Genomic DNA, 25,602 nt, shown 5'->3' with positions numbered 1-25,602 from the left:
GAAAAAGCTTTTAGGTAAATCTTGCTAGAATGCAAAAACCAGAAACTTTGGAAGTTCCCAGCTACAGGTATAAACCTCACCAAAATACGGTCACTCCCTCATCTCCCTTCCACAGAACATTCATAAAACGCCTGTTTGATTTAGTGCCTGTATTTTTGTTTTGTTTTTGGTCTGGGACTTGACTCCTGGCAACTGCCTGGACACGTCCCTACAGTTTTCTTGGCAAGATTTGGTTTGCTACGGCTTCCTTCCTAGGGCTGAAGAGAGGGGCTGACCCAAGTCCACCCAGCTGGCTTCGTGCCTAAGGTGGAACTCACTCTCCCTGTTTCTAGCCTGGTGCCTTAACCCTGACACCAAACTTGGCTCTCAGTGTCTGTGTTAGTAGAACATTATATTGGTTTGGGAGATTAAAATAAAAAATAAAATAAAAAATAAAATAAAATAAAAAATCCACAGAAAATGGCATAGCTGTTTACAACGTCTCCTAGCCTACAGAGATATGTAAGTTATCTTCCCCTAATTTACTAAACCATTAACGTAAAGGGCACCTGAATCTTTTCTTTAAATATATATTACCAGATTTTCATTCTTTGAAATGAATCCACTTATCATTGATGGATAAATCTCTGCAGTGCAAGTCTTTAAAATGCAAATCTACCGTCTCTGAGCACTTTAGTAAAATATAACCAGAGTACTGCTGTTTCCACACAGTCAGAAGCATAGTTTTCTATTTTGTTTTGTTTTATTTTATTTTATTTTATTTTATTTTATTTTATTTTATTTTATTTTATTTTATTTTCATACCTTACCTTACCTTACCTTACCTTACCTTACCTTACCTTACCTTACCTTACCAATTTATAACAAGAACAATTCCACAAAGCAGAAGAGCAAAATATAAAAACAAAAACAAATTAAACCAAGCCGAAAGAAAACAAAGTACAATCAAAAGGGGGCCCCACAATCCCCCTGTCCCCAAGGCTTGGGAGAACAACCAGGTCTTCTACAATTTCCCAAACAACGAAAGGGAGGGAGCCCCACAAATCTCGGGACGGGGGAGATCATTCCAGAGGACAGCAATCGCAGCAGAGAAGGTGTGTTTCCGGGGTCCTGCAAGGTGATGTTCTTCAACTAATGGGATCCAGAGTGTATCCATCCTGCTGGACCAAACTGGTTGGTTTGCTTTGAGGATTTTTGCATATGAAAAGATGAGCCCGATTTTTTTCCTGTGCAGCATTCACCCCACTGCAAAGTGTGATGGTCTAGATGCTTAATGAAATCTATGGCAGCACTCTTATTCATCCATGCCCAAGGATAGCATTCCTCCACTCTTTTCATATATGAATAGAAGAAATCAACAAAGCCCTGGGGAATGCTATCGATTGTAGTTCCCGCTTACTGCCTCCTGCATTGTGCTGGGATATTGTCGTTTTGTATTCTGCATTTATATTTTAAAGTATCTCCACACCTTAGAGAAAATGTGGTTAAAAAAGAAAGAACTCTCAAGACTATTGAACCCTTTTTGCAGATGCGGCAATGCGAAACTGGAACCAACATTCACGCAGCCCTTACTTCTGTTTACTGGATGATGATTAACGAAGAAGCCGTTTCCAAAGACCAGTGGAGCAAAGTCTAGCCACGCCACCATTCTGCTCACAGATGGTGAGGAGAAATGGGGAGATTGAAAGTCCTTTTGGGGGGCTGGGGGCTGGGGAGAGACCATTTACCATCTAGCCAGCGCTGTTGTAAGCGGCATTGTTGACTTAGGATAAGGTAGATAATCTCTAGGCACGAGGCTTCCTTGTGCTGCTTGATAGAAGACATTGCGGTATGATAAAGGACTCTCTACCTTGATAATTGCAGGCAGTCAAAGGGAGGTAGGGCCCTAATTCAGTGACTGAAGTACATGCATTGAATGAAGAAATATATATCCACATTCAGTCCCCAGCATCTAGTAGGAATCGAGATACAACCAACGGTCTTGGACTTGATAATGAACTTTGGTGGCTTTCCTGTCTCCATCATTCTTCCCACAAAGAAGTTGTTCCAGCCACCACTAAAATAATTCCAACAGCAAAAGCAGCAGTGAAGGCAAGCCATCCGTGGATTCCCAGGAGAAACCTTGGGAGAATCAGAATTTGTCCTCGTGCCATGTGCTATAGTGTGTGGGATTGCTAAACCATCTGAGTGGATGTGGAAGAGGAAGATGTAGTTCGCTCTGTAATTTCTGAAGCCCTTGAGCAACACTATTTCTTCCATCCCCCTCGCTCTCCCAGAATTGCCAAACTTAGTGTTGAAGACTATGAACTTTTAGCAATTGATGTTATTTTAATTTGGTTGGCTTATATTGGGGATCATGGGTTCCACTGGAATCAGGTGAACTTATTTTATATGTCTTTACTATGGATGTTTTAATTATTTATGGTTTCCCCCCCCCCCACTTGTATGACGTTTTCTATTACTGTAAACCACTGGATATCCATGACTGATTCAGTGGGTTACCAATATGAGAGAGACCAGGATGTCAGAGAAAAGAGAAAATCCACCTCTTTTCTTCCCATTGTTGTTGCAGCTTAGCTACATGGGAACCATGGCAAGGGGAAAGAGAAGCTTAAAGGAGGATGAGGGTGAGGGTTGGACTCTGTTGAGGAATAGTAGATGAGGAGGACAGTCCATTTTTCTGATTCTCTTCCAGTCACCCAAGCTTTTTTGGGTGGGTGGGGGAGAACTAGATCCTCATAAATTCAGAATTAATATAAGATGTGGTACCCCACCTGTCCTTCCCCAAAGCTTTGCCCCCTTGCAGAAAACTTTCAAAAATTGCTGCCAAGTTTTTATGTGTGTGTTTGTGTGCGTGTATTTTAATGTGACAGAAAGGGAAAGTTACATCAGCAGGACCCATTTTTTGGAGTGCAGTCCTTGACTACAGAAAGTTCCCCCCTCCTGTTCTAAGAGGAGCTCTTTTGACCATCCCTCTCTTGATCCCCTCTTTTGACCACCTGGGAACGTGATGGAAACATCTTGTGGCCTTGAAAGCTTCCACCAGATGGAGAACTAGTCTGACTTGGTATAAAGCAAGGCTGCCATGTGTTTTCAGAGCCAAGCTCCAGCCTATAGATCAAATGGATTTTAAAAAGTTCCCGTACCACTTGTTTTTAACATAGTCAGAGGCCTGCCTGATTATGATCTCCATGCTGCCCAGGAATTATGCCATGTCTCCATTTTCCTTAACTTGCATGTTTGTTTTTTCATTTAAGAACATGCATACCAGTTCAGTATGATCATCTCTGAATTTTCCACAAATTGTTCCTCTTGCCCCACTTGTTTTGCCTTAGCACATGAGCTGGGAATTGCTCTCCGATTTTGTCTTCTAACCTTTTTGTTGTCTTAAGGGAAATCCAATCTTGGAGGTTCTCCCAAAACTGCAGTGCGCCAGATAGAAGACCTTGTGAATGTGAGAGCAAACCGAAAAGATTATCTCGGTGAGTCAAGAAAATCATGCTTGATTTTTCAAGAGAATCATTGGACTATTTTGTGACAGCGAGAGCCCCCTCAAGAGTCTTGTTTTCCTAAAGCAGACCAAACTACTGCTCAACTGAAAACCTATCATAGTATACAGTAGCTTAGCTGTTGTGGACTAGAGTCAACGACATGATGCAAAATAAATGGGTTTGTTTTATGAAGCCACAAGACTTGATTTTCTCTGATTGTTATGAAGATCCTCAAGAAATCATTTTTGATTGGCAGTCTGCTTCTGGGTCCAATTCAAGGTGCTGGTTTTGATCTTTAAAGTCCTTCATGGCATGGGGCTGGGTTATTTGAGGGACCACCACTCCCCAATTACATCTGCCTATCCCATCAGGTCTGCCAGAGAAGGCATGCTGTGGGTCCCGCCTGTCAGGGAATTCCATTTGGCAGGTCCCAGGAGATGGGCCTTGTCTGCCATGGTACCCACCTTGTGGAATCTTCTCCCCCAGGAAGTGAGATTAGCTCCATCCCTCTCAACGTTCTGCAAGTCCCTCAAAACTTGTGACCAGGCCTGGGGCTCCCAGGGGACCGGGGAGATTTTGCAATAGCTCCCTTACTACAGTTAATATAGTTAATAGAGAACTCTCCTCTTTTATGTGTTTCTTATCGTTTTTATAGTTTTAATGATTGTTTTATATGTATTTATGGGTTTTTAATTGAGCGTTGTACGCCACCCAGAATCACTCTTTTGTGAGATGGGCAGCTATATAAATATGATCGATAATAAATATGATCACTCAATACGATCAATATAGAAGAAGTCATTTTTTCTCCTTTTTTCCCAGGTTGTCTCTCACATCTGGATTGCATTGCTTCTTCTGAATGGCTTCTTCTAGATAAACCAAACTTCTTTTCCCCACCTCTGCTGTCTCAATCTCTCGCAAAATCCAAGGGTCATCATGAAGAGCTGAGATCAGGCTTCACGTGAAGCACCACTTCCATTTCAGGGAACATTTGGGGAAGGCTGTCCAGGACATGGCTTCCTTACAAATGCTCCCAGGAGATGTAAGATTAGGGGCAACTCCTGTCTAAAACCCAGGAGATGTGCTGCCAGTTCGTGCCGATATGGAAGTAGGAAATTTAGCAGCTCATCCATGATTAACACACTAGAAAGAGAGCCGTTGAAAAAGGTGCTGCTGGAAAGCCGCAGGAGCAAATTTTAAAAAGTCATGCTAGTATCTCATGCAGAAATAATTGAAAATAGAAAATATATTTGCTCCTGCATCTCTCCAGGAAAAGTAATTTCAGTTAAGGTATTTTCCTGGGCAACCCGCAGAGAAATGGTAATAAAATTCTAGGTCACTGCAAACCTTCTCAGGGTTCATAGAACACAGTATAAAAAACCCAGCTGTGTTCCTCTCATGTTTGCTGGAAATCTTCCCCATCTGCTTAATTTCCCTCAAAATGAATTCTAAAAGGTTAAGTTCTTATTTTCTTATTTCCTACGGCTTTTAATGCATCCGACCCGTTCATTCTTGCATTTCGCTGCTAATTAACCGGCTTAATGAATCTGAAAGAACCCCTGTTGATCAGATTTGGGGACTGTCCCATCTTCCCTTCCAGGCTGTCCTGTGAAAACATGTCCTGTTGTTGTTTCATTCAGATATCTATGTTTTTGGCATTGGAAACCTTGAAGTGGACTGGAGTGCCATGAATGAGATTGCATCCAAGAAGACAGGGGAACGGCATGTCTTTGTGATGGAAAATCCACAGGAACTCAGGAAAGCTTTTGAAGATGTGCTGGGTGTGTAGGATCTCTCCTTCACCAGGGATGGGGGGGCGGGCAAGGGGAAAAGGGGCAAGGGGTTGATACATCTGCCCAAGGTTCAGCTTGCTTCTTGTGCCATCGGTGGGAGCTTGACACCAAACAAAGGACCCTTGTTCTGGGTTCCTGCATTTCAAAGCAGCTGCTGAAATATCCTAGGTGTGAAGCTCTCACAGAAACCCAAGGGGCTTTGCAACAATTTTTGTATTCCTTCAGTTGGCATACCTAGAGAAAATGACAAATATACACTCAGTTTGACTCACAACATTACTAAGAAAGCATCTTCAGAAGGGCCTCTCCTGGGGAGGTTTGTTTGTTGGTTAGATTATATATCGCATTTCTATAGCCACCCATCTCACACAAAGTGACTCAGGTTGGTAGCAGGAGAGCAGTCTCATAGATAACCTGCCTCTAAGCCATCTAGGGCTTCGATGGTTAAATGACATACAGGAGGCCGATGCAGATCCTTCAGGACAGCCCCACATGATCCTTGTATCTTGCACCCGTCAGCAGCCTGGCTGCTATGTTCTGCAGCTGTTGCAGTTTCAGGACACTAGAAGGGAATATCTGTAGTTCAGGGTCGAACTGTGGAGTCCTTGGTGCTCTCTGAGCTTGGCTGTTTGCTTGTAGACATTTCATTACCTGACTAGGTAGCATCATCAGTGCGAGTGAGGTGGGTAATGAAACATCTGCAAGCAAACAGAGAGCACCAAGGACTCCACAATTTCAGGACACTTTAGAGGGTAGCCCCATGTAAAATGCATGGCAGTAGTCAGGATGGGTTGTAACCAAAGTGTGGATAACTGTTCTTGGCTCAAGAAGGATCACAATTGGCATGCTGGGCCAACTGTGCAAATGAAAGGACACAAGTCTCGCCACCTTCCACTGAGCAGCATTCATCCTGTAGGCTTTTATCATCTTGGGTGTGTGTTTCAGGACAAAGGGTTCTAGGGCCTTTCAAACATTTCTCTCCATAACGTTTTTGGTCTACAAACCACGTGTTAGAAATGACAGGCTGTTAACACGTCAATGTTCATGAAGATACATGTTTTGTAACCAGAGAGGCAAAGCAACATGGGTGGACTCTTTCCCACCATTTTGCTTCTGTGTTTTCATCTGGATTCTGCACAGAAATTTTCGGGTGGGGGCGGGATATCATTTCACTAGAACTCTTGGCTTGCATTACCTTCTGAGGCGGTGGTCATGACATCGTTGGGCAATGAAATGGCTGGGCCATCTCTCTGGGTTAAGGTTAAGGTTAGGGTAGGGTAGAGCGATGGATTGGCCAGTGATGGAAGAATTTCTGGGGGAAGAGGCCCCTGCAAAGTAGATATTCCAGCCTGTATGTGACCAGCCCTTCCTGCATCACTTCTCCCTTATTTATTTATTTATTTATTTATTTATTTAATTTAATATAAGGAAGAATGAATAATTAATTAATATAAGGAAGAATGAATATATATATGAGAATGAATGAATGAATGAATGAATGAATGAATGAATGAATGAATGAATTTGTTCAGTTGTAGGTGGTTCAATTGGTTCAATTGTTTGTTTCCCTATTTTGGAACATTTTATTTATGCAAAGCAGGTAATAAGATTCAGAATGAAATAGAAATGACAACTGCTTTTTGCAGTGCTGGAAATAAGAGAGCCAGTTTGGTGTAGTGTTGAAGGCACCAGGCTAGACATTGTGAGTCTTTGAGATCTAGTCCCGCCTTGGGCACAAAGCCAACTGGGTGCCCTCAACCGTAGGAAGAAGGCCATAGCAAGCCACTTCTGAAAATCTTGCCAAGAAAACTGCAGGGACTTGTCCAGGCAGTCGCCAGGAGCCAACACTGTCTCAAAGGCGCACACAAACACACACACACACAGAGTAAAATGTTGACATACACAGGTTGATTTTCCACATGCCGAAGCTAATCTCCGAACCTCATTTCTGGTAATGTGTCCTGCCTTGGGCACGAAAGCCAGCTGGGTGACTTTGGGCCAGTCACTCTCCCTCAGCCCAACTCACCTCACAGGGTTGTTGTTGTGGGGTAAAGAGGAGGAGGAAGGAGTATTTGGTACGTTCACCGGCTTGGGTTGTTTATAAAAATAATAAAGGCGGTATAAAAAAATCTAAAAAAAAAAGTGAGAAATTTTGTCACTAAACCAAGTCAATGGGGGCCTTGGGACGGAAGGCACATTGTGTTGGTGTGCTGAAAAAGTGATAGGCGATGTAGAGCTTGAACATCTGTGTAGAAAGGATACAACCCAGGGTGGAAAATGTCACGACTGATGATCATCAGTTTTCCCCCAGATTTGTTAATTTTCTAACCTAATCTTAGACCCCAGAGATTTGGAGGACATATGTGGTTTGGCAAACTACTCTGACAGCGCAAGATGGGATCAGAAGAGCCCGTGGCACGTGCTTCTGCAAAACACAGTGAGTACAGGGGATTCTCCATCGCTGCCCCCCAAGCCATTGTGATCTCTTTCCTCTTCCCAGATTTCTGTAGGGGCTTACAGGAGTGTGGCCCCCCGAGGTTAACTAGCTTTACCCCAGATAATTGGTCCCGTTGGATGGGTAAGGACGGGAATCTGAAGGGCCCCCAGATCAAGGAAGGCTGACCTACAGCACAATTCTGGGATGTTAACCTTACATTGAACTAATTTTTGCTCTAGCATCGTGCGGATTCTTCTTGCCGAGGCGCCTTGGTTTCAGACACCTGGGTTCTAACAGCTGCTCACTGCTTCAACAACCTGAATGACATATCTAGTTGGACGCTGGTTCTGGGTAAGATGCTATGGGGAAAAAACCAAACATGCATTCTATCATGGTTCTTGGTTCCAGCATAGTTCTGGGGTCTTCCCTTCTTTAGTGATTCTGAGGCATTGCTTTCCTGCGTTTAGCTGGGAACAGAATTTCGAAAACATCCATTCCATGCAACTATGAAATATTGGACTCCAGCATGATTTGTATGCTGCGCCCTCAACATATCTGGGGCCTTTCCAGAGAACAAGAAAACCCTAACGAAATAACACTCTAGAATTTAACTAAGAAGAAATAACAGAAGGAAGAGCCAGAGGGTCGGAGGGAGGAAACAAAAAAAGATGTAGTCCTGCTTCAGTGATGTTTGCTTGATGCTTGATTATAGACAGAGGCTTAGGGCCAAGCCTAACCATAGGTGGAGCAAGAAGCTGTGTATGATGGAACAGTAGTGGCCCTTGACTACAGGTAGTCTTCATCTTATGACCACAGTTGGGACTGGCACTTCCGTCGCTAAGTAGTATGGTCATTAAGTGAGATGCCCAATTTTAGAACCTTTTTGCCATGGTCGTTAAGTGAATCACACAGTCATTAAGTGAATCCAGCTTCCCCCATTGACTTTGCTTGTCAGAAGTCCCCTGAAAAGGTCACAAATGGCGATCATGTGACCCTCAGGATGCGGCAACTGTCATAAAGACACGCTGGTTGTCAAGCACCCGAATTTTGATCATGTGACTGCAGGGATGCTGTGGTGGTCATAAGTGCAAGGACTGGTTGTAAGTCACTTTTCAGTGCTGTCATAACTTTGAATGGTCATTAAATGAATGGTCGTAAGTTGAGGACTACCTGTATTTGTTTTGAATCTCCCCTGGCTTCATCTACCTTGGAAGACAGAGTTAGTAGGTAAAGCAACATGTCTTCCAAAGCTGACCTGCTACCTGCCAGTGCATTGGAGAAAGAAAAGTGCATTGGAGAAAGAAAGAGAAAGTGCACAGGGGTGAGCAGCTTTGGAGTCTGGAAGCTGCACTTAATGTTTTGGGGTGGGAAGAGGCTGCTGGCCAGACCAGGTGGGGCAGAACTACAGCACCAGTGTGGGCAGAACCAGAACAATTGGCTGTTGGGTGCGGTCTTTTCTGGCACAGTTTGGTTCTCTTTTTTCAAAACTCTATTTAGCATATTTGGGAACATATCCTAAAGTCTTCATGGGTTTTATACATGAACATGTTAGGAAATCACCCTGCTGATGTTTCCTAACTGCAGTGCTGAAATTCAGTGATGCAACTGGATTGAGGCCTCGGGGCACGAAAATCAGGGTGTTGGGCAGTCCTTGTACGATAGCTGGATCACCTGCGGTAGTCAGTGTTAACGTAAATTCTGGTTGGGTTCTGTAAGTCAAGTGAGGTTAGGGGTTGTGGGTGCGCCCTCTTTTTTCCAGGCAGCAAAATGTCCTGGTCCCACTGAATTTCTGGAACTATCTACTGTGTGTAGACATGATCATGGGTTTGTTGTTAGTTTTACCAAGGCAGGGGTTTAAAAAATGTAGCCCGTGCATCACATTCAGCCTCCTGTCATCTATTCTATGGGCTATGGAACCTTCCCAGGGTAGATAGGATCAACTATTCCACCCCCCCCCCTTTTTTTGGTGCGTTTTTTAAAGAGTCAGGAGATTCCGTTCAAGCCTTAAAGCCCATTTTACCCCTTAAAACCACCAGAATCCTGGCCCCGCCTACTTTTCTAATGCACCTCATCGCGCAAAGCCCAGTGCAGCCCTCGAACCCGCGGAAAGTGGTTGCAGGCCAAGAGAAGGAGGGAATGGACATTGCAGAGGTATTCAGTAGCTGCTTCCTTGTGGCAAAGTCCACCTGGATGTTTACTCACCTCCCTGTCTCATTCAGCAACGCTCCCACGCTTTCAATCTGGTGTATTGTTTCCTGTTCCATTGGGCAAGGGATTAATGATGAAATCCTGTGGAACGTATTTGTTTTCTTCAGGATGTCTACAGTCCGTACTTCAGTGGCTGCCCTCCGTTTTATTCTCTTTTGTTCGGGTGGTGGAACAAGGGGGAGATCACGCAAGAGCCATTAAGGGAAAAAATGAAAGGCAACTCAGTCCTGGGGAAAGGGGAGGCATGAGAAGGTGACTCAGAAGAACTCCACCATGACTGTGTTTGATTTAAGAAATGGCAGAGGTTTTCAAGATTCAGTTATTATGTCTGACAAGGATAAAGTAGCATTCCTAGAACCTTCCAGCTTCTTAACCCAACCAATCTCAAAGGACAAGTGGTGGCCGTCTCTCTGAAATGCTCTAGCACAGAAAAAAGCAGAAAAAAGGAGGCTCGCGAAATGACCCCAAGATCCCTTCCAACAGAGCAGAACAGCCAGCAGATCTTGGATGGATTTTTTTTTCCCCTGCAGATGCAAGGCATTTCCAGATTGAGGGCTCTCAGTCACAAAGCATTCCAGAGCTATTCTGTTTTTCCCTCGTGAACAGATTGTTGGGAAAACACTGATTTGGAAAATCAATCTGGACTCTGTGTATAATTCTGGGATGGAGGTAGCGCGAATGGAAAAGAAAAGTCGTAGCTGAAAGCATTTCGCTATCATAAGCAGTTTGTTCACGTGACATCTCAGCTAGAAAGCTCAGTTAGCAAGCATGCACAGAGCGCCATTTTAGTCCTCCCACATAGGGTTCTTCCACCTGAGATGATGTGATACTGTAGGGTACAGCCAAAGACCTGGTTCACATATTCCATTAAACCATCATTTGAATAACCATGATTTCTTAATAAAATACCATACCGTTCACCCAAGGACATGTACATGTAGAGGATGAGGTCAGGGTGGAAAATCAAGGTTGATATTTTCTCACTAATAGTCAAAGTCTGGGACCTCTGCTCTGCTTCACCAAAGGGGCGGGAGGCAAAAGATGGACACAGAGCAACTGAAGTACAACTGCATTAATTGGAATGTAGGACTTGGCCCTCAGATCAGTATAAATTGATTGCATTGCAGTGAAGAGTCCATCTTGGGGCCCCCAGCCAAAAGGTTTTTTCCGTTTTGTTAAATGACATTCCTTACAAGGAATATGAGTCTTGCATCTAGGGCACGCAAAGCAAGGACCTGTAGTTCATCCATCCATCTTCCTCCTACGAAAAAGGTTGAGATATCTTGGTGACCAGCTGGGCCCCTGAGAGTTTGATGCTGGCTGTCTTCTCATCAGCTCCAGAAATGGCAGGAAAAGAGTGAGGCAGTTCTTCCTGAAAGCAATGCAGTGTTTTACCGGAGAAAAGGTATGCGGAAGATCACTTATTCTTTCTCCCCTTCGCAGGAGGACAAACCAGGCTGCGGATAAAGAGGCGGATTGACCATGAATTATACAACATTCGGGCTAAGTCAGCCCAGGGCATCCAAGAATTCTATGACTATGATATCTCCCTCGTTGAACTGGAGAAACCTGTATCGTTTGGGGGGCGAATCAGGTATCGCGTCTCTTTGCCAGGGTCCTAAAGCTCATCTGGCATGTTCTGAACCATTTGTTGATTGACACTGATTATGCTGTTTGCACATCCCAACTGAAGCCTTGTTAAAGGAATCCAGTTCTGTTTTGTCTGCCAAGGCAGGGTCTTCCACTGGAAGCTCCTTTGCATCATGCTGTTACAGGTAGTCCTCATTTAGCAACCACCATTGGGACCGGCAACTTGGTCATTAAGCAAAGCAGTCACTAAATGAAACTGCAACTGTACTTATGATCTTACTTCAGCTTTCCTTTGCTCTACAAGCCTGCAAAGGTCATCAGGGCGAGGACTGGCTGCAAAGTTATTTTTTCATCTCTTTCGTAATTGCAAACAGTCATTATATGAGGCAGTCGCTAAGCGAGGGTGATGAATGATGAATGAGGCTTAATATTTTTGTGACCTCTTGACTCTCTATGTTTATTATAGTGAATGCTTGTGTTCTCATGTTGATTGTTTATTACTGACATGCTGCTGTTTTAATTACAATTTTTCTCTGTATTGCCTGTGCTGGCAGAAAGGCAGAGAAAGCCCTTTTTAATTTTTTAAGTAAATAAACAAACAGGTACCGGCTTTGGTGGTGAGCACTGTGGATTCTGTATCCCAAACAACAAGTGTGGCCAGTCAAGGGCCATCTGGCCACACTCCTTTGTGGTCCAAAGAACCCCCTTTGACTACAGCTTGGAATTTTTCTGGCCCAATTGCTGAAAATAATTTCTAGCCATTTTGACACAGAAACGGTAGCAAGAACCATGACACGGGCTTAACTGAGTTATAACAAACAGAAGATCTAGAACCCATCTGACTTCAAGGCCAAAAAAGTTGGAAAATTCCAGCTGGCCCTTGTTGTTGTTGTTTAGTCGTTAAGTCGTGTCCGACTCTCCGTGACCCCATGAACCATATTGCGCCAGGCCTTCTGGTCCTTCACTGCCTCCCTGAGTTTGCTCAGTTTCATGCTCATTGCTTCAGTGATGCTATCTAACCATCTCATCAGCTGGCCCTACCCAACTCAAATTACCACCCTGTCCTCCCTCATTTCTCTCGTCACCCACCCTGCTTACTGACACCCCCTGGATTTCTCCTAATGGTAATTGAATTAAACAGATCCATCTTTTCTTTCTAGGCCAATCTGCCTCCCTTGCACCGAAGGCGCCAACAGAGCCTTGAAGAAGAAGCCCGGGACGATGACATGCAGAGATCATGGTAAGGACACCAGGCTTCTCCAGACCTTGCACTGAGCTCCATTAGACCCTTGCTGAGCCAGTGTGGTATAGTGACCAAGATGTTGGTTCACATCCAACCCATGAAACTAGACTTAGCTCAGCCTATCTCGTACGGCTGTTGCAGTGGGGACAAAGTTGGAGGAGAAAGTGTTATCTCTGCTACTTTGAGCTGCTGGAGGACAAGATAGACACCATCATCATCGTTGCCATCATCATCATTTTTATTTATTTTATTAAAGTTACAAGCCATTGTGACACTGGGTGGTATACGGTATACAGATATTGAATGTGTATTGATTGCATTGCATGCGATAATGGGATGCTCAGAATCCCTACATTGAAACAACACTGCTGTATTTGGTAGAATAGCACTATTGGAGTGAGTGGATGGCTACAGTTTTTCTCCCAAATGTGTGGGGATTTTACTTTCTGTGAAGTTCAATAGTTGGGGGAGCCGTCAACGATAGTATCTCTCCGTCCTGTGAAGGTGGTACAACCCCGCCTTACTACTGTAGAGGGTTCATTCTACTGCATGTGGAAAATCTTCACGATGTGGAGGTAACACAACAAGGTTGGGAGTTATTTTTCAAGTGTGTTGCCTTTCTCCAAAAGAATAAACAAGTGGTGAGGGAAGATTTCTCTTCCTTGGTGGAAATATTTCTCACGTTGATGATACGAAGGCAGCAAGGACATCCAGGGTGGGGGCATCAAGGGCTTCAAGATGGCGGCTGCAACTGTGCAACTGAAGCCTGTTTTTTATCACGTGCGCCATATATAAAAAGAGGCAGGGCTTCTACTGCGTTGTGAAGGCCACTATGTTGCCTTTTTGACATTCCTCCCAGGGACACCCTGCGTTAGGAACTAGAGCTGGGCTGTTCTGTCAATATCAGTTCCTCACTTTTACAAAACTGCCACTATCATTCCTTCCCTTTTTGGAAATCTATTAGTATCAGTTCCTCTCCGTTTCTCAATTTTTGCAAATCTGTCACATTTGGCGTGTTATGCTTGCTTTTTATTTTTTTAATACGTGCACTCATTTGCCATGTGCTTTTGGGAATAGTTCCCCAAATATGCAGGTTTGGGTTGCAATTTTGTGAAACAGGCACGGGTTTTGCAAAACTATTTCTTCTCAGTTCATTATTTCCGTGCATCATTCTCATGAACGTGTGTCCTTTTGCTCTGATTGTCCCATAGAAACCTGCAAATTGCAGATAGCCAAGTTTCACTTTCTTTGTTCATTTGAACATTGAAATTAAATAAGTTCTTATTCCAATGCACTGGTTTCCCATCTCTAAGTAACAGCAAACAGTCTGCTAGCATGAGTTCTTCAATCTGCATGAAATAATATTTGCAAAAGGTGCAAAAAAGTTCAAGTGCATTTTAAAAAGAGCGTGCATATTAGGGAGCATTTATTTGTTTGTTTGTTTGTTTGTTTATGAGATTTAGATGACTGCCCATCTTATATGCCATAACTCCGGGTGGCTCACACCAAAAACAATAGGAATGTTAAAGAAACCTTCAAAACCAGCATCCAAGAAACAACTCAGGGACCCTAAACCAACACTCCCTAATATATAAACAACCACAGTCACTGGCTTTTTGTTGTTGTTGTTCAGTCGTTAAGTCGTGTCCAACTCTTTGTGACCCCATGAACCCCATCGCGCCAGGCCTTCCTGTCCCTCGCTGCCTCGCTGAGTTTGCTCAGTTTCATGCTCATTGCTTCAGTGATGCTATCTAACCATCTCATCCTCTGCTTCTAGCTTCCTCCTATTCTAACGCTTGAAGGCTAGAAGAATAGAGACCTGCCAGATCTCGGAGGGAAGATGTTCCACAGCAGACCAGCACTGTCCAGGGGCGGGCTACCCATCAAGAGTCAAATATGACACCTTTCCAGTTCCAAGGGGGCCAAAACCCAGGTCCATTCCATCTTGCTAAGGTTGAATTGGAGCTGGTTTGCCATCCAGCTCCGATCCCTTTTGATTCCCCAACCAGCTGTGACTCATGAACCCATCTTGCTAGGGTTGAGTTAGAGCTGGTTTCACAGCCAGATCCTCACAGCCTCCAGGCATTGGGTCAATGCCTGAATAGTATGACCTGCCCGGCCAAAGGTGAAGATACATAACTGAATATCACCCATATACGGATGATACCGCACCCTATGCCACCGAAAGACCTCACCCAGCGGTTTCACGCAGATGTTAAACAGGAACAGTAAGAAACCCAAGCTCTGAGGTTAAAACACTTGTTATTTCAGAGGAAGGATGAAGAAATTGTTCAGGACAAATATTGTAGAGAAATCACACACACTGAGCACATGGGTCTTGTTAGCCTTACAAGCAACCCGACCAGTTTCATTAGAACAGTGATTTTTTAATCAAAACCAAATCTTGCATCAGAGCCAGTTCTTCAGAAGAACAAGTTGTTTCTTCAAAAGGGGAAATTGTTCCGCTCTAGCTGCCTTTCTCCCTTCCGTTTTCTGAGGGCAGAAAATGAAAATCTGCTGCTTACTTTCTTGTATCATGTTTCTTACTTTCTTCATGCAGGAAAGACAAAAGCGTTTGGGTTTTTTTTGTTCGGGGACAGGTGGCAGGAGGAGGTATTAAAGGGAGAATGTGAGAAATGGATAAAAGTTACCCAGGGTAACAGGATTTACTCAGAAGTTACCCAATGAAAACCGTCTGGTACGATGGAGGATAGATGAGAAATATGTTCCTTCCTAAATAATGTTTTAATGAGTGATTTTTTTAAAAAATGGCCTGTAGGGATCAAAGGCTTTTTCCTGCTGTGTTCTAGTTGGAGAAAAAATGTTTTAAAGGGATAAGCCTACAAAACTAGCATTTTCCTTCAGGGTTCAGAATTGGCACCCAGCTGAGATTCATGTATATTGAAGCAGGATGCTAGTATTGAGAGTCAGGTGGCATACAAATTTAATTTAATTTAATTTAATTTAATTTAATTAATTTAATTTAATTTATGGTATGGTATGGTATGGTATGGTATGGTATGGTATGGTATGGTATGGTATGGTATGGTATGGTATGGTATGGTATGATTATACTGTTATGTTATGTTATGTTATGTTATGTTATGTTATGTTATGTTATGTTATGTTATATATTAATTATGACTCCAGTGACTACAAGTCATGGTCTTAAATTTCCCACAGTGCCTGAGAAGTGTTGCTTTTAGCTGTTCTTAAAAATGTTGAAAGGTGCTCAAGGCTACCCAACGCTTCTACAAATGATCCCATCGACAGAGTAGAGACAAAAGAACCCCCTCAAGTTGTACTGTGAAAAATGACTGATGATGATGATGATGATGATGATGATGATGATGATGATGATGATGATGATGATATGTCTTCAAATCACCGTTGACTCTTACTGACTTCATACATAGATTTTCTCCAGGATGATCTGTCCCCAGCCTGTTCCCTGAGGTCTTCCATCAACAGTCCATCCATTGCCACCGTAACGGAGTCCATCCACCTTGTTGCTGGTTGTCCTCTTCTCTATCTTTCCACCTTTCCCACCATTAGAACCTTCTCCATATGTTTTCCCCTCATTGGTTTGGTAATGGACCTCGCATATCTCCGTGGAGGTCATCCTCCATTAAGATCATCCTCTACATTTGTCCCCATCTCTGCCAGACACCTATGCTCCTCTGAGTCAACAGTTCCTTGGAAACAAACATTGGGCACATTTAAGAGAGCATTCAAACTTTATCTTTTTATCCACCATGCTGACTTCTGTTTGCATGGAGTTTTTGATGTAGCAAAGTATCAAAAGTTGAATCTTCCACTTGATCAGGATAAGGGGATTAACTAGCTAGCATGCCAGAATCCTGTTCATTACCCCAACTGCTCCATTTACAGCAGGGCATGATCAAGGAAACAAGAATGACTCAGACTTCAATAAGAAATTTTAACTCAAGAATCAGACATAAAGTACTGAATCTTGGAAACAGTGATAGATATCTCCAACCCTCTTTTATTGGTGAATTCATTAACGCAGAGAAGTTCCTTGAAAGTTTTGAATGTCTTCTCCCAGGACTTTCAGCAACCTGGACTGGGTATTGCTTAGCGGATACACCACAATTGTCTAGCGATCCTCTCGCTTATTTCTCAGCCTCACATCTCTCACATTTAGCACACAAGATTTCACTATCATGAAAAATCTTTCATAGCTGAATTAAAAGCTGGTTGAGTGTTAACACATTTCAGACCATGATGATGATAGGTTTGATTACTTTTTCTTGGATCCTGGGTGCCTTATTCTCTAGATGTATGCAAGAGGTATCCAATTCTAGATCATCTTTCTTGCTGTAACCTACTAGGTGCCTGAGCCCAGACATTCTTCTATCCAAACCCATAATTATATGTCTCTTTGTGCTTCACAGAGCTGGAGCTATTGAGTTTTGAGAAGGTGCCTGCCCAGTTCGTATCCTTGGATCACGAGAGAATGAATGTGCAGATCAAGACCAAAACAAGTGTAAGTGTTTGGTTCCCTACTCATGGGATTCTGGGTAATAAGTATCTGAAAGGGGAGAAGAAAATGAAGGTGGAAATGTATCTGAAAGGAGAGGGATGGGCGAATGTTCTTCCATGTCCCACCCCTTAGAAAATACCTTCCATGTCCCAGCCCAAATGAAAATTTGAAGATAGTTTTAAAGCAGATTTTTATGATGATATTGCTGCACTCATGTAAAAACTCATGCAGGGGCAGTAAGCTTAGTTGTATTCCAGATTTTGCAACATGTGGGACGAGTAGAAGCCTTTGGTGCTCCCAAAATGTGGTGGGAAAGCCTCTCTTCTCAAAGGTTGTTGCTTTATCATCAGAATGCTCCACCTTTTTCATCAGATGAAAGCAACTGATTGCTATGTACAAATGCCACGCATACACACCCACAAGTTATTCGGGAAACAAACCAACAAGAGAGAAAGCTGAGAAGTTTCTTCTGTTCAAGTTCACCTTTTTTCTGAATCCCACTAAAGCTCATTATGAAACCAAACCAAGAATTGTGGGTTTTTCAGATGCAGATCTGGCTAAAGAGAAAGTAAACAAAATTTGCCTTATACAAATAACTTCCAGGTATACAGTTTACAGGAATGGAGACAAATATAAATGCATATATTAGCTATAGTAACTGAGGGCTTTCCCCATTTGCAGTTAACCATGGCACAAACATATTCTGGAAATCTCATTTTTCTGTCCCCATGACATGCATTCATTTCATCCCCGGCCTATTTGTGAGACAGACTTAAACTGTCCTTAAAATCATATTTCCCCTCCTCAAGCTGACAGCATTGAAAGGCACCCTCAAATTCAATAAAATGTGTTAGGCTTTGTGGCTGTTACCTTGGAGGGAAGCAGAGGTCTATAGTGACTGGGAACAGGCAAGAAAAGGATGGGCCATGGGGCCAGTACATTTATGTTGACAGTTTTCTCTGACTCGGATGGATGGAGAACTCAGCAATTGTCAGCTTTAACAGGTAGACCAGATAAAGTAATTCTACTTTATTGTAAAGCTACATTAACAGAACCTTGCAAGTCTGAAAGCACAATTCTCCTCCCATCTCCTTTACCCTAGAGAAATTAGGGGGGGTCTCTTTTGAGCCTCTTCCCCTGCCCACTATCCAGTTGCAGGCTATGCTGCCACTTATCTGACCTTTCCCCATGCAGCATCTCTTCGCCCTGTTTCCCAAGGTCTTTCTCACATATCATTACAGCAATGAGGAAAATCTTAGTAGATGCCATAAATCATTAGTGAGGAACCTGCAGTGGGAAAAGGCCCTGAGGCACATGGATGGATGGATGGATGGATGGATGGATGGATGGATGGATGGATGGATGGACGGATGCTCTGTCCCCAACCTGGCCCTTTGGGTCTTCCAGTCAGTGTTCCCATCACCAAGTTCAAAGCATCAGTACTCTTTCTATTCTGCTTTTTTCAAAATCCAACACTTGGCTTTCATAGCAGGTCACTGGGAAAACCATATAGCTGAATCTTACTTTATTTCATTTTAATTTGGGTACATATTTTAAACCCACTCTGGCCAAGTTGCATGGTAAAGCGGGAGCGCCACCCTCTTCTCCGCACTGCCAAACAGCTTGACAGCTCCACACACACAGGAATAGGTGGAGAGCACTTGATCCAATGGCCTGACTAGCTATTCCAGCAACAGATCTGTTAACCTGTTGCTTCTTGCAGGGTCCCACGTGTATTTCTGGAGCTATTCAGAAGGGAATGATATATTCCAATGTGTCCAATGTCGTCGAAGTGGTGACAGACATATTCCTGTGCAGTGGAGAAGATAAGTCGTTGGAAACATCCACTTGCAAAGGTTATTTTACCTGCAAAAGAAGTGTGACTATATCCTCATTGTGTGTATAAGTGTGTATGTCAAGGAGGCAGGGTTACATTCTGGCAAAGCTATTTTATCCAAGTTGGAGTCACTAGACAAGGAGTGTTTGCGCCATTTCCACTCCCCAATCCTTTACAAATAGTTTGAGGCTGACCTGGGATTATTTTCATGGATGTTCTGATAATATCATAAACCAATCAGTGATCCCTTCAGTTACGCAACAGACAGAAGAAAGGAGCCAGGAACAGGATGCTGAACTTTGGATAGAAGAACTAGCAGGACCCAGCTGGATTGGACCCCTGGCCCATCTAGCCAGCAGTGTGCTTTCACAGTGGCCCACCAACCGCCCAAGGAAGCCCACTAGTCTCCCAGCAGATGGCCTTCGGAAGTAGTCCCATGGCCATCCAGGCTAATAGCCAGTGATCTCAGAGATGGGGACAAGGACCCACCAGTGGGATAATGGACCACTGAGAGATTCTACAGAGCTGCAGCATTGCAGATGGAAAAGCCAACTTTGCCTCAGGTTCAAATAAACCAGTGCAGAGCCAGGTGGGTAGGTCAGCAGTGGGGGGAAGAGAGATTGGAGGCATCATGTGGCTGGTCCCAGCTGGGCAAATATTTTCTAATAACAGAAGTCTTTCAGTCCAGGGAATTTCCTTACCACACTGAATCTATTCACTGATATTATGGCAACTTGCACTTGTATGACTCTTCCCCTCCCTCTCCAAACTTTCTAGTCCTTGCTATGAGCTGAGTGCCTGGTTCAGTGCCTTGTAGGTTTCAGACACCCAAAGGATCAGATGGGTGTAGGAATAATGCACATTTCCTAGCAGCTATGTAGAAATTTTGAGGGCCAGTTTGGTGTAATGGTTCAGGGCACTAGACTAGAAACCAGAAGACCATGACTTCTGGTCCTCCCTTAGACACAGAAGCTAACTGGTTGATGTTGGGGTAATCAGTCTCAGTGTTAGCCTGGAAAGTCAAAAAACATGTATCTACCAACCCACTCTGGACCAGCATGGAAGATTACGGTCCATAGCCTTCATCCTGCAGTGGATTGATTAATGAGGAGGAGGAGGAATTACACAATGCTTCCTCCATGGATCAGCTGGATGCCAGTTGACATAGCTTGCATCTTGATAACCAGAATAAACTTTACAGCTACTTTGCTATTTGGCTTTATCAACCACAGGATATCAACTGGCATTTCAAATGAAATAGTAGGAGCAAAGTTACCATGTTTAACCCAGAGGGACGAATTCTAAGAAGTATAATCTATGTGAGATAATCTGTTTTCATTTCTTTTTTTAAAAACGAACTATCAAAGGCTAGTGAAAAATAAAAATTGTCTTCCAGATTAAGTCAAGACATTAGGTCTGTAGGTTTAGAAGTTCTGTATCTTAACTGTCCCTATATGTAAAGATGGATCGCTGATTGGGAAAGAGAAAGAGATCTTCTCCTTCTGTTGTTCATCTAATCAGCAGTTAAGCATTGGCCAGTTTTGCAAGGTGTGAAAACAACATTTGAACTTTTCCTCCTGAAGGTGGCAGGAGGTGGTGAAGCTTGTCCCCTGTTTAAATTCCTTTCTTCTCCCACTTCTGCAGGTGAATCAGGCGGATCACTCTTTGTGGAAAGGAGAGAAAGACATTTTCAGGTAATGAATCTCATACTGGATTTGAATATGGCATGTACGGTAGCTGGAGATAGTAGATCAAAGCTCTCTTCAACTGGGCTCCACCCAGTCACACCTCAGATCCTACCTGTCACTAAGCCAGGATTTTTTAAATTGATGGTTTATTGAACAAGCCACGGTGGTGTGGCTTGACCATGACAGTTGTAACTTAGTTCAGTATGTAAACCTAGCCAGAGTCCTGCAACCTTCAGGGTGGTGGCGGTGGTGGTGGTGATTAGGTGATATACGGTCAGCCTCGCGGGGCAAACCAGATAGAAATCACAACCAGATGAGCTAATTCTACTTTTATTGTAAGGTTGCATGGACAAAATCTTGCAAGTCTGAAAGTACAATTCTCCCCTGTGTCCTTTACAGCCTGAGAAACTAGGGAGGGTCCCTTCTGAGCCTCTTGTCCCACCCGCTATCCAGCTGTGGGCTAAGCTGTCTCTTATCTGACCATTCCCTTGGCAGTGTCTCTTTGCCCAGTCACCCAAAGTCTTTCTCACATACCATTACACATACGTGAGGATCTCTTTCACTTTATCTCCATGATAGCATTTGAACCTCACTGCTGCTGGAGGGATAGGCCATAATTTTGTTTTCTCATTAGATTTATTTTACCCCCACTTTATCTCCACTGCTGCTAGAAGGAGTGGGTGAGGTTTTATTTATTTATTTATTAGATTTATAACCCTGCTGAGAGAAAGGGACTGGCCCAGTCACTCAATGAGTTTTTATGTCCGAGATGAACTAGAACCTGGGTCTTGTCATCAGTCCTGCACTGCAGGATTGTTAGAGTGGGATATGGAATAATCCAAAAATGAGACCAATGCAAAATGTGAATATAATTTAATGTTATTAAAGGGGTGATTATTTATTAGCCATGTTTCCTAGTGATCACTCATACAGTGAAAGAGGTTGTCTCTCTTTTGATGATGGACTTCTTAAGAGATCAGAGCTTCCATTGTGAATCCACACTTCAAAAATACTTCCTGATGTTGGTCAGCTTAGATCTTCCTTAGGACTCACCTTCCTGCTCTGTACTTGACAGGACTTTAAGTAAATCCTTTAGCTAATGGACAACAAGCCATTCTCTCAGAGACCTCAGTGTTCCCGTTATCTCTTTTTTTTGTAACCTAGAGTTAGTTCTGATATTCAGCTTTCCAGATGGGCAGCAAAACAGGTCTTAACAGGGCAGGCACAAGCTGTTCTCTGCTGTCCTAAATTCAGTGATCCAGAGAGATGGGAGGGCTCCTTTCATTGAGTGTCCTCAAGCAGAGGCAGAACAAGCCATTCACTTCCAGATAAATTCCTGCAGTGAAGAGGAGAATGGCTTGATGGCCTCAAGAGACCCTCAAGGATTCTGGGGTTATAAGGAAAGGGGCTTGGAAGGGAGAAGGGAAAAAATCTTCCCAAAAGTTGGCTTTGGAAGACGGGCATTCGGCTCTCTGGGATTCCCAGATGGGCACTCTTGTTCCAGCTTTAGATGCTGCAAGAAGAGTTTTTGCATGAAAAAAGGCAAAATTCTTCAGGCTGAGTGTTAGAAAAATCCTCCTAATAAGCCGGAAGCAGTGTTCAACAGTGAAGCCCATGAGATGGAAATAACAGGCTCCCATTTCCTGGATGTGTTCAGGCAGTGATTAGACAGCCTTCCATTGGATTTGCCTAACTTGGATTCTTGCACTAAGCAGAGGGGTGGTCTTGATGGCTCTATGAGCTTATTTCTCAAAACAGGGTTTTAAAAACTATTTATTTATTTATTTATCAAATTTGTCACCGCCCATCTCGTTGAAACAACTCTGGGCAGTTCCCTTTTTTTGACCTCACTCTTCTTTATTCTCCCGCAAACATTTCCCGTTCACCCCCCATTCATGCTTTACAGTGCTTAAAGTTAAGGTAAGTCAGGAAGGCAGAAGTTACAATAACAATGATCAGCCAACATCGGTGGTTGCAGAAATAAGAATAAAAATAAGAAATAAGGTAGGTATTGTATAGGTGATTCATTACAGTCACCACAGGCCTAGTGCAACACTTTATCCACTACACAACACTGGATTCTTAGGAGAGGAAATGCAAATGTGTATCTGGAGGAGGCTATTGTGTATCATATAGGCTATGTTTTAGAGGAGAGATGGGATGAAAAAGTCTCTGCAAGGGTCATTTTGCCCCTACTTCCACTACCACACGTTCAATTCATAAGTACCCATAGGGAAGCAAGGGGAGCAAGTCATGAACAGTTCATTATGACATCACAGTGTGAACTCTGCCTTGGACATGCATGGGTGTGATGTCACAATGGAAGGGTGGAACTTGCATATGATATCATGATGCACATGTTGACATCATGGTGGTTAGGAACGAACACCAATGGGTGTACCTATTGAAGATGGAAGCTTCCTTGATAAGATCCATCCCAGCTGAAAGAAAACCATAGTGAGATCTAGCTTGGCCAACAGCATTAATAACAACAGTTAGTGACTGACAGGATCAGATCCAGGTTATCTAGTTTAGTATTTACAATTCCTTTGTCTTTCCTGATAGGTGGGTGTGATCAGTTGGGGCACGTATGAGCCGTGCGCACAGAAGAAGAAAGATGACAACATGGAGATAATACGAGATCGTCCTAGTGAAGAACATAAACCACGAGATTTCTATATCAATCTCTTTCAAGTGCAGAATTGGTTAAGACAACATCTGGGCAAATCCCTGAGATTCATTCCCATGCAATGAACTTACTCTTAACCCCTTTCAGTATTTGCCAAGCCAGCAATCTCCATAATCATGCTTCCTAAAAATTACCTTGATGACCTCTGGTGATTCAACTATTTATATTCTCAGCAGAAGGATCCAGGCCTAATTCGGTGCAAAGCTCATCATGTCAAAGCCTTGAGTTCCTCCCACAGACATTGCAAAAATGCCAATCAGCTGAAAATAGAATTAAGCCAGCGATCACTTTCACAATATATTGTGACCTCTGTTTATCTTCTTCCAAGATCCTTGTATAATATTTATTCAAAAGTGAATCCCATTCCCCCAAAGCTTTCTCCTTGCTCTTTCTGCCCTGTTTATTATTACTTCTGGCAGAGCGCAGCAGCAGGATTACTATTAGATAAACTAATGGTCAATGGAGTAGTGCGTCTGACTCTTAATATCAATTCTTGTTTTCCCAGACAGAATGTCTGTCTGCATATAGTGCCATTAAGTAGTTTATTTTCATATGTTCTTTGGGTTATGATACTATTACTTAGCATGATGTATTTCATCATTTCCAAAGTGGCTATTGAATGAGAAGAGAAAGAACTTTGAGGAAACCAGTGAATCAGGAACTGATGCTAAGAGGCCACGCATTAGAAATTCCCAGGAAGCAATAAATAAGTCTGAAACAGGAAACAGGATGCTTTTAATTCAAAAGTTCTGAAGTGCCAGGAAGGTTTTGCTATTCTCTATCCTGTTCAGGTCAGCCTCTGTGGAGAGGGGCACGTCTTCTGACTCTGTGATCATGGCTGCCATCTTGACATGCACACGCACACACACATTTGTGAATGTCCTTGTTTAGCATCATCATTCCATTTTAAATTTGGACATCATTTAAGAAAGCAACACAAAATGAAGAGAAACGTGTCCCAGAAAACCTTAATGCTCTTCTTAATCAGTGACGTCTCTGAATTCTTTCTAAAAATAAACAAATAACCCAATACAGCCATTATGGATTTTTTTTTTTCCATCCAGGATCTAGTCTTGGTGCAAGTGAAGCGAGGTGGTATGTCTGCATATAGTTTCAGCAAGGAGTTAAGGGAAAGATGTTGGCAATGATTTTATGGTGGCATAAAGCTCTAATAAGAGCTTTCCATTTTTCCCCACCGCTGAGTAGAAGTTCTACTGAGTGGAAGTAGTATTTTCTTCTATGAGCAGAAGTTCTCTCCACCCATCCCTGAGTCAGCAGAAAAACAGACTGGCATGAAATTTGTTGTCCTCACTGCCAGTTCCGATCCTGGTTGTTTCATCACGCAACTTCCCTCCAAGGAAGAGATTTGAGCCACCTCAAGGCTGCCTTTGGATGGTGTTGGAATAAGAGGAAATGGATACCAGGACAGCTAAGGATGATTTATACCTGTCTTGTGGGCTTGGCATGATAAGAAAGCAACCTCAGGGGACCCAACTGAAAAAAGAAATTGCTACGTCATGCTTGTATCCTGAAGTGCTAGTGAGGAAAAGCTTAGAAGCTAAATTACAAGTATGAAAGATGTCCCTTGTGCTTGTTGCCCCTTTCCCTCCTCTTTACCTATGAAGCCAAAGGAAATAAAGGTTTGGGAACTGAATAGAAGTGGGTGTGCTTGCTGACAAAACAATGAGTTAGAATCATCATCCTGCTCATTCTTCAAACATGGACAGCAGTTGGACTTGGGACCCAGCAGGGCCAGGAATATCAAGGACAGGGACTGAGAAGGACCCACCATCTTGCCCCAAACAATGGATTCTTTCTCTTTTCTTTTAAAGGATAGTAAAGTTATACATTCATCAAATCATAGATAAAAAATACCAAACAAACCAAATACAATTAACTTGCATAAATAAAATTACACACCACACACACACACACAACAATGGATTCTAGATAGAGAAAGGCAATGGATTATCTGTAATAGTAGGGTCTTTGGCCTGCCAGAAGTTGTCTGAAATAGTTCCATCTATTTGGGATTATCCAGACCTAAAAGGTTTAGTTGGGAATGCTTTGTTCTTCAAAGCGCAGCTAAAAATCAGAAGTCTGGTAGTACCTTTTCAGACCT

The 25,602-nt window shown here is 43.0% G+C and overlaps 1 protein-coding gene across 1 annotated transcript; it reads left to right on the top strand.

Moving 5' to 3' along the window:
- Positions 1-1,528: 1,528 nt before the first annotated feature.
- LOC148214104 (complement C2-like) lies at positions 1,529-24,404 on the top strand. Its single transcript, XM_088128581.1, is given in 12 exon segments — positions 1,529-1,633; positions 1,635-1,662; positions 3,393-3,482; positions 5,132-5,272; positions 7,624-7,721; positions 7,961-8,072; positions 11,373-11,523; positions 12,680-12,759; positions 17,178-17,269; positions 18,990-19,122; positions 20,748-20,797; positions 23,357-24,404. Coding segments are annotated over 12 exon segments (1,269 nt in total). The 3' UTR covers positions 23,546-24,404.
- The last annotated feature ends 1,198 nt before the right edge of the window (positions 24,405-25,602 follow it).

Source organism: Python bivittatus, unplaced genomic scaffold, assembly GCF_059951505.1.
Source record: "Python bivittatus isolate LINGU-HERP-01145 unplaced genomic scaffold, Pbiv_v1 ctg000750_np1212, whole genome shotgun sequence".
NCBI classification, from domain to species: Eukaryota; Metazoa; Chordata; class Lepidosauria; order Squamata; family Pythonidae; genus Python; species Python bivittatus.
Note: the sequence above shows the minus strand (reverse complement) of the source record. Positions and strands in the feature narration are given on the sequence as shown.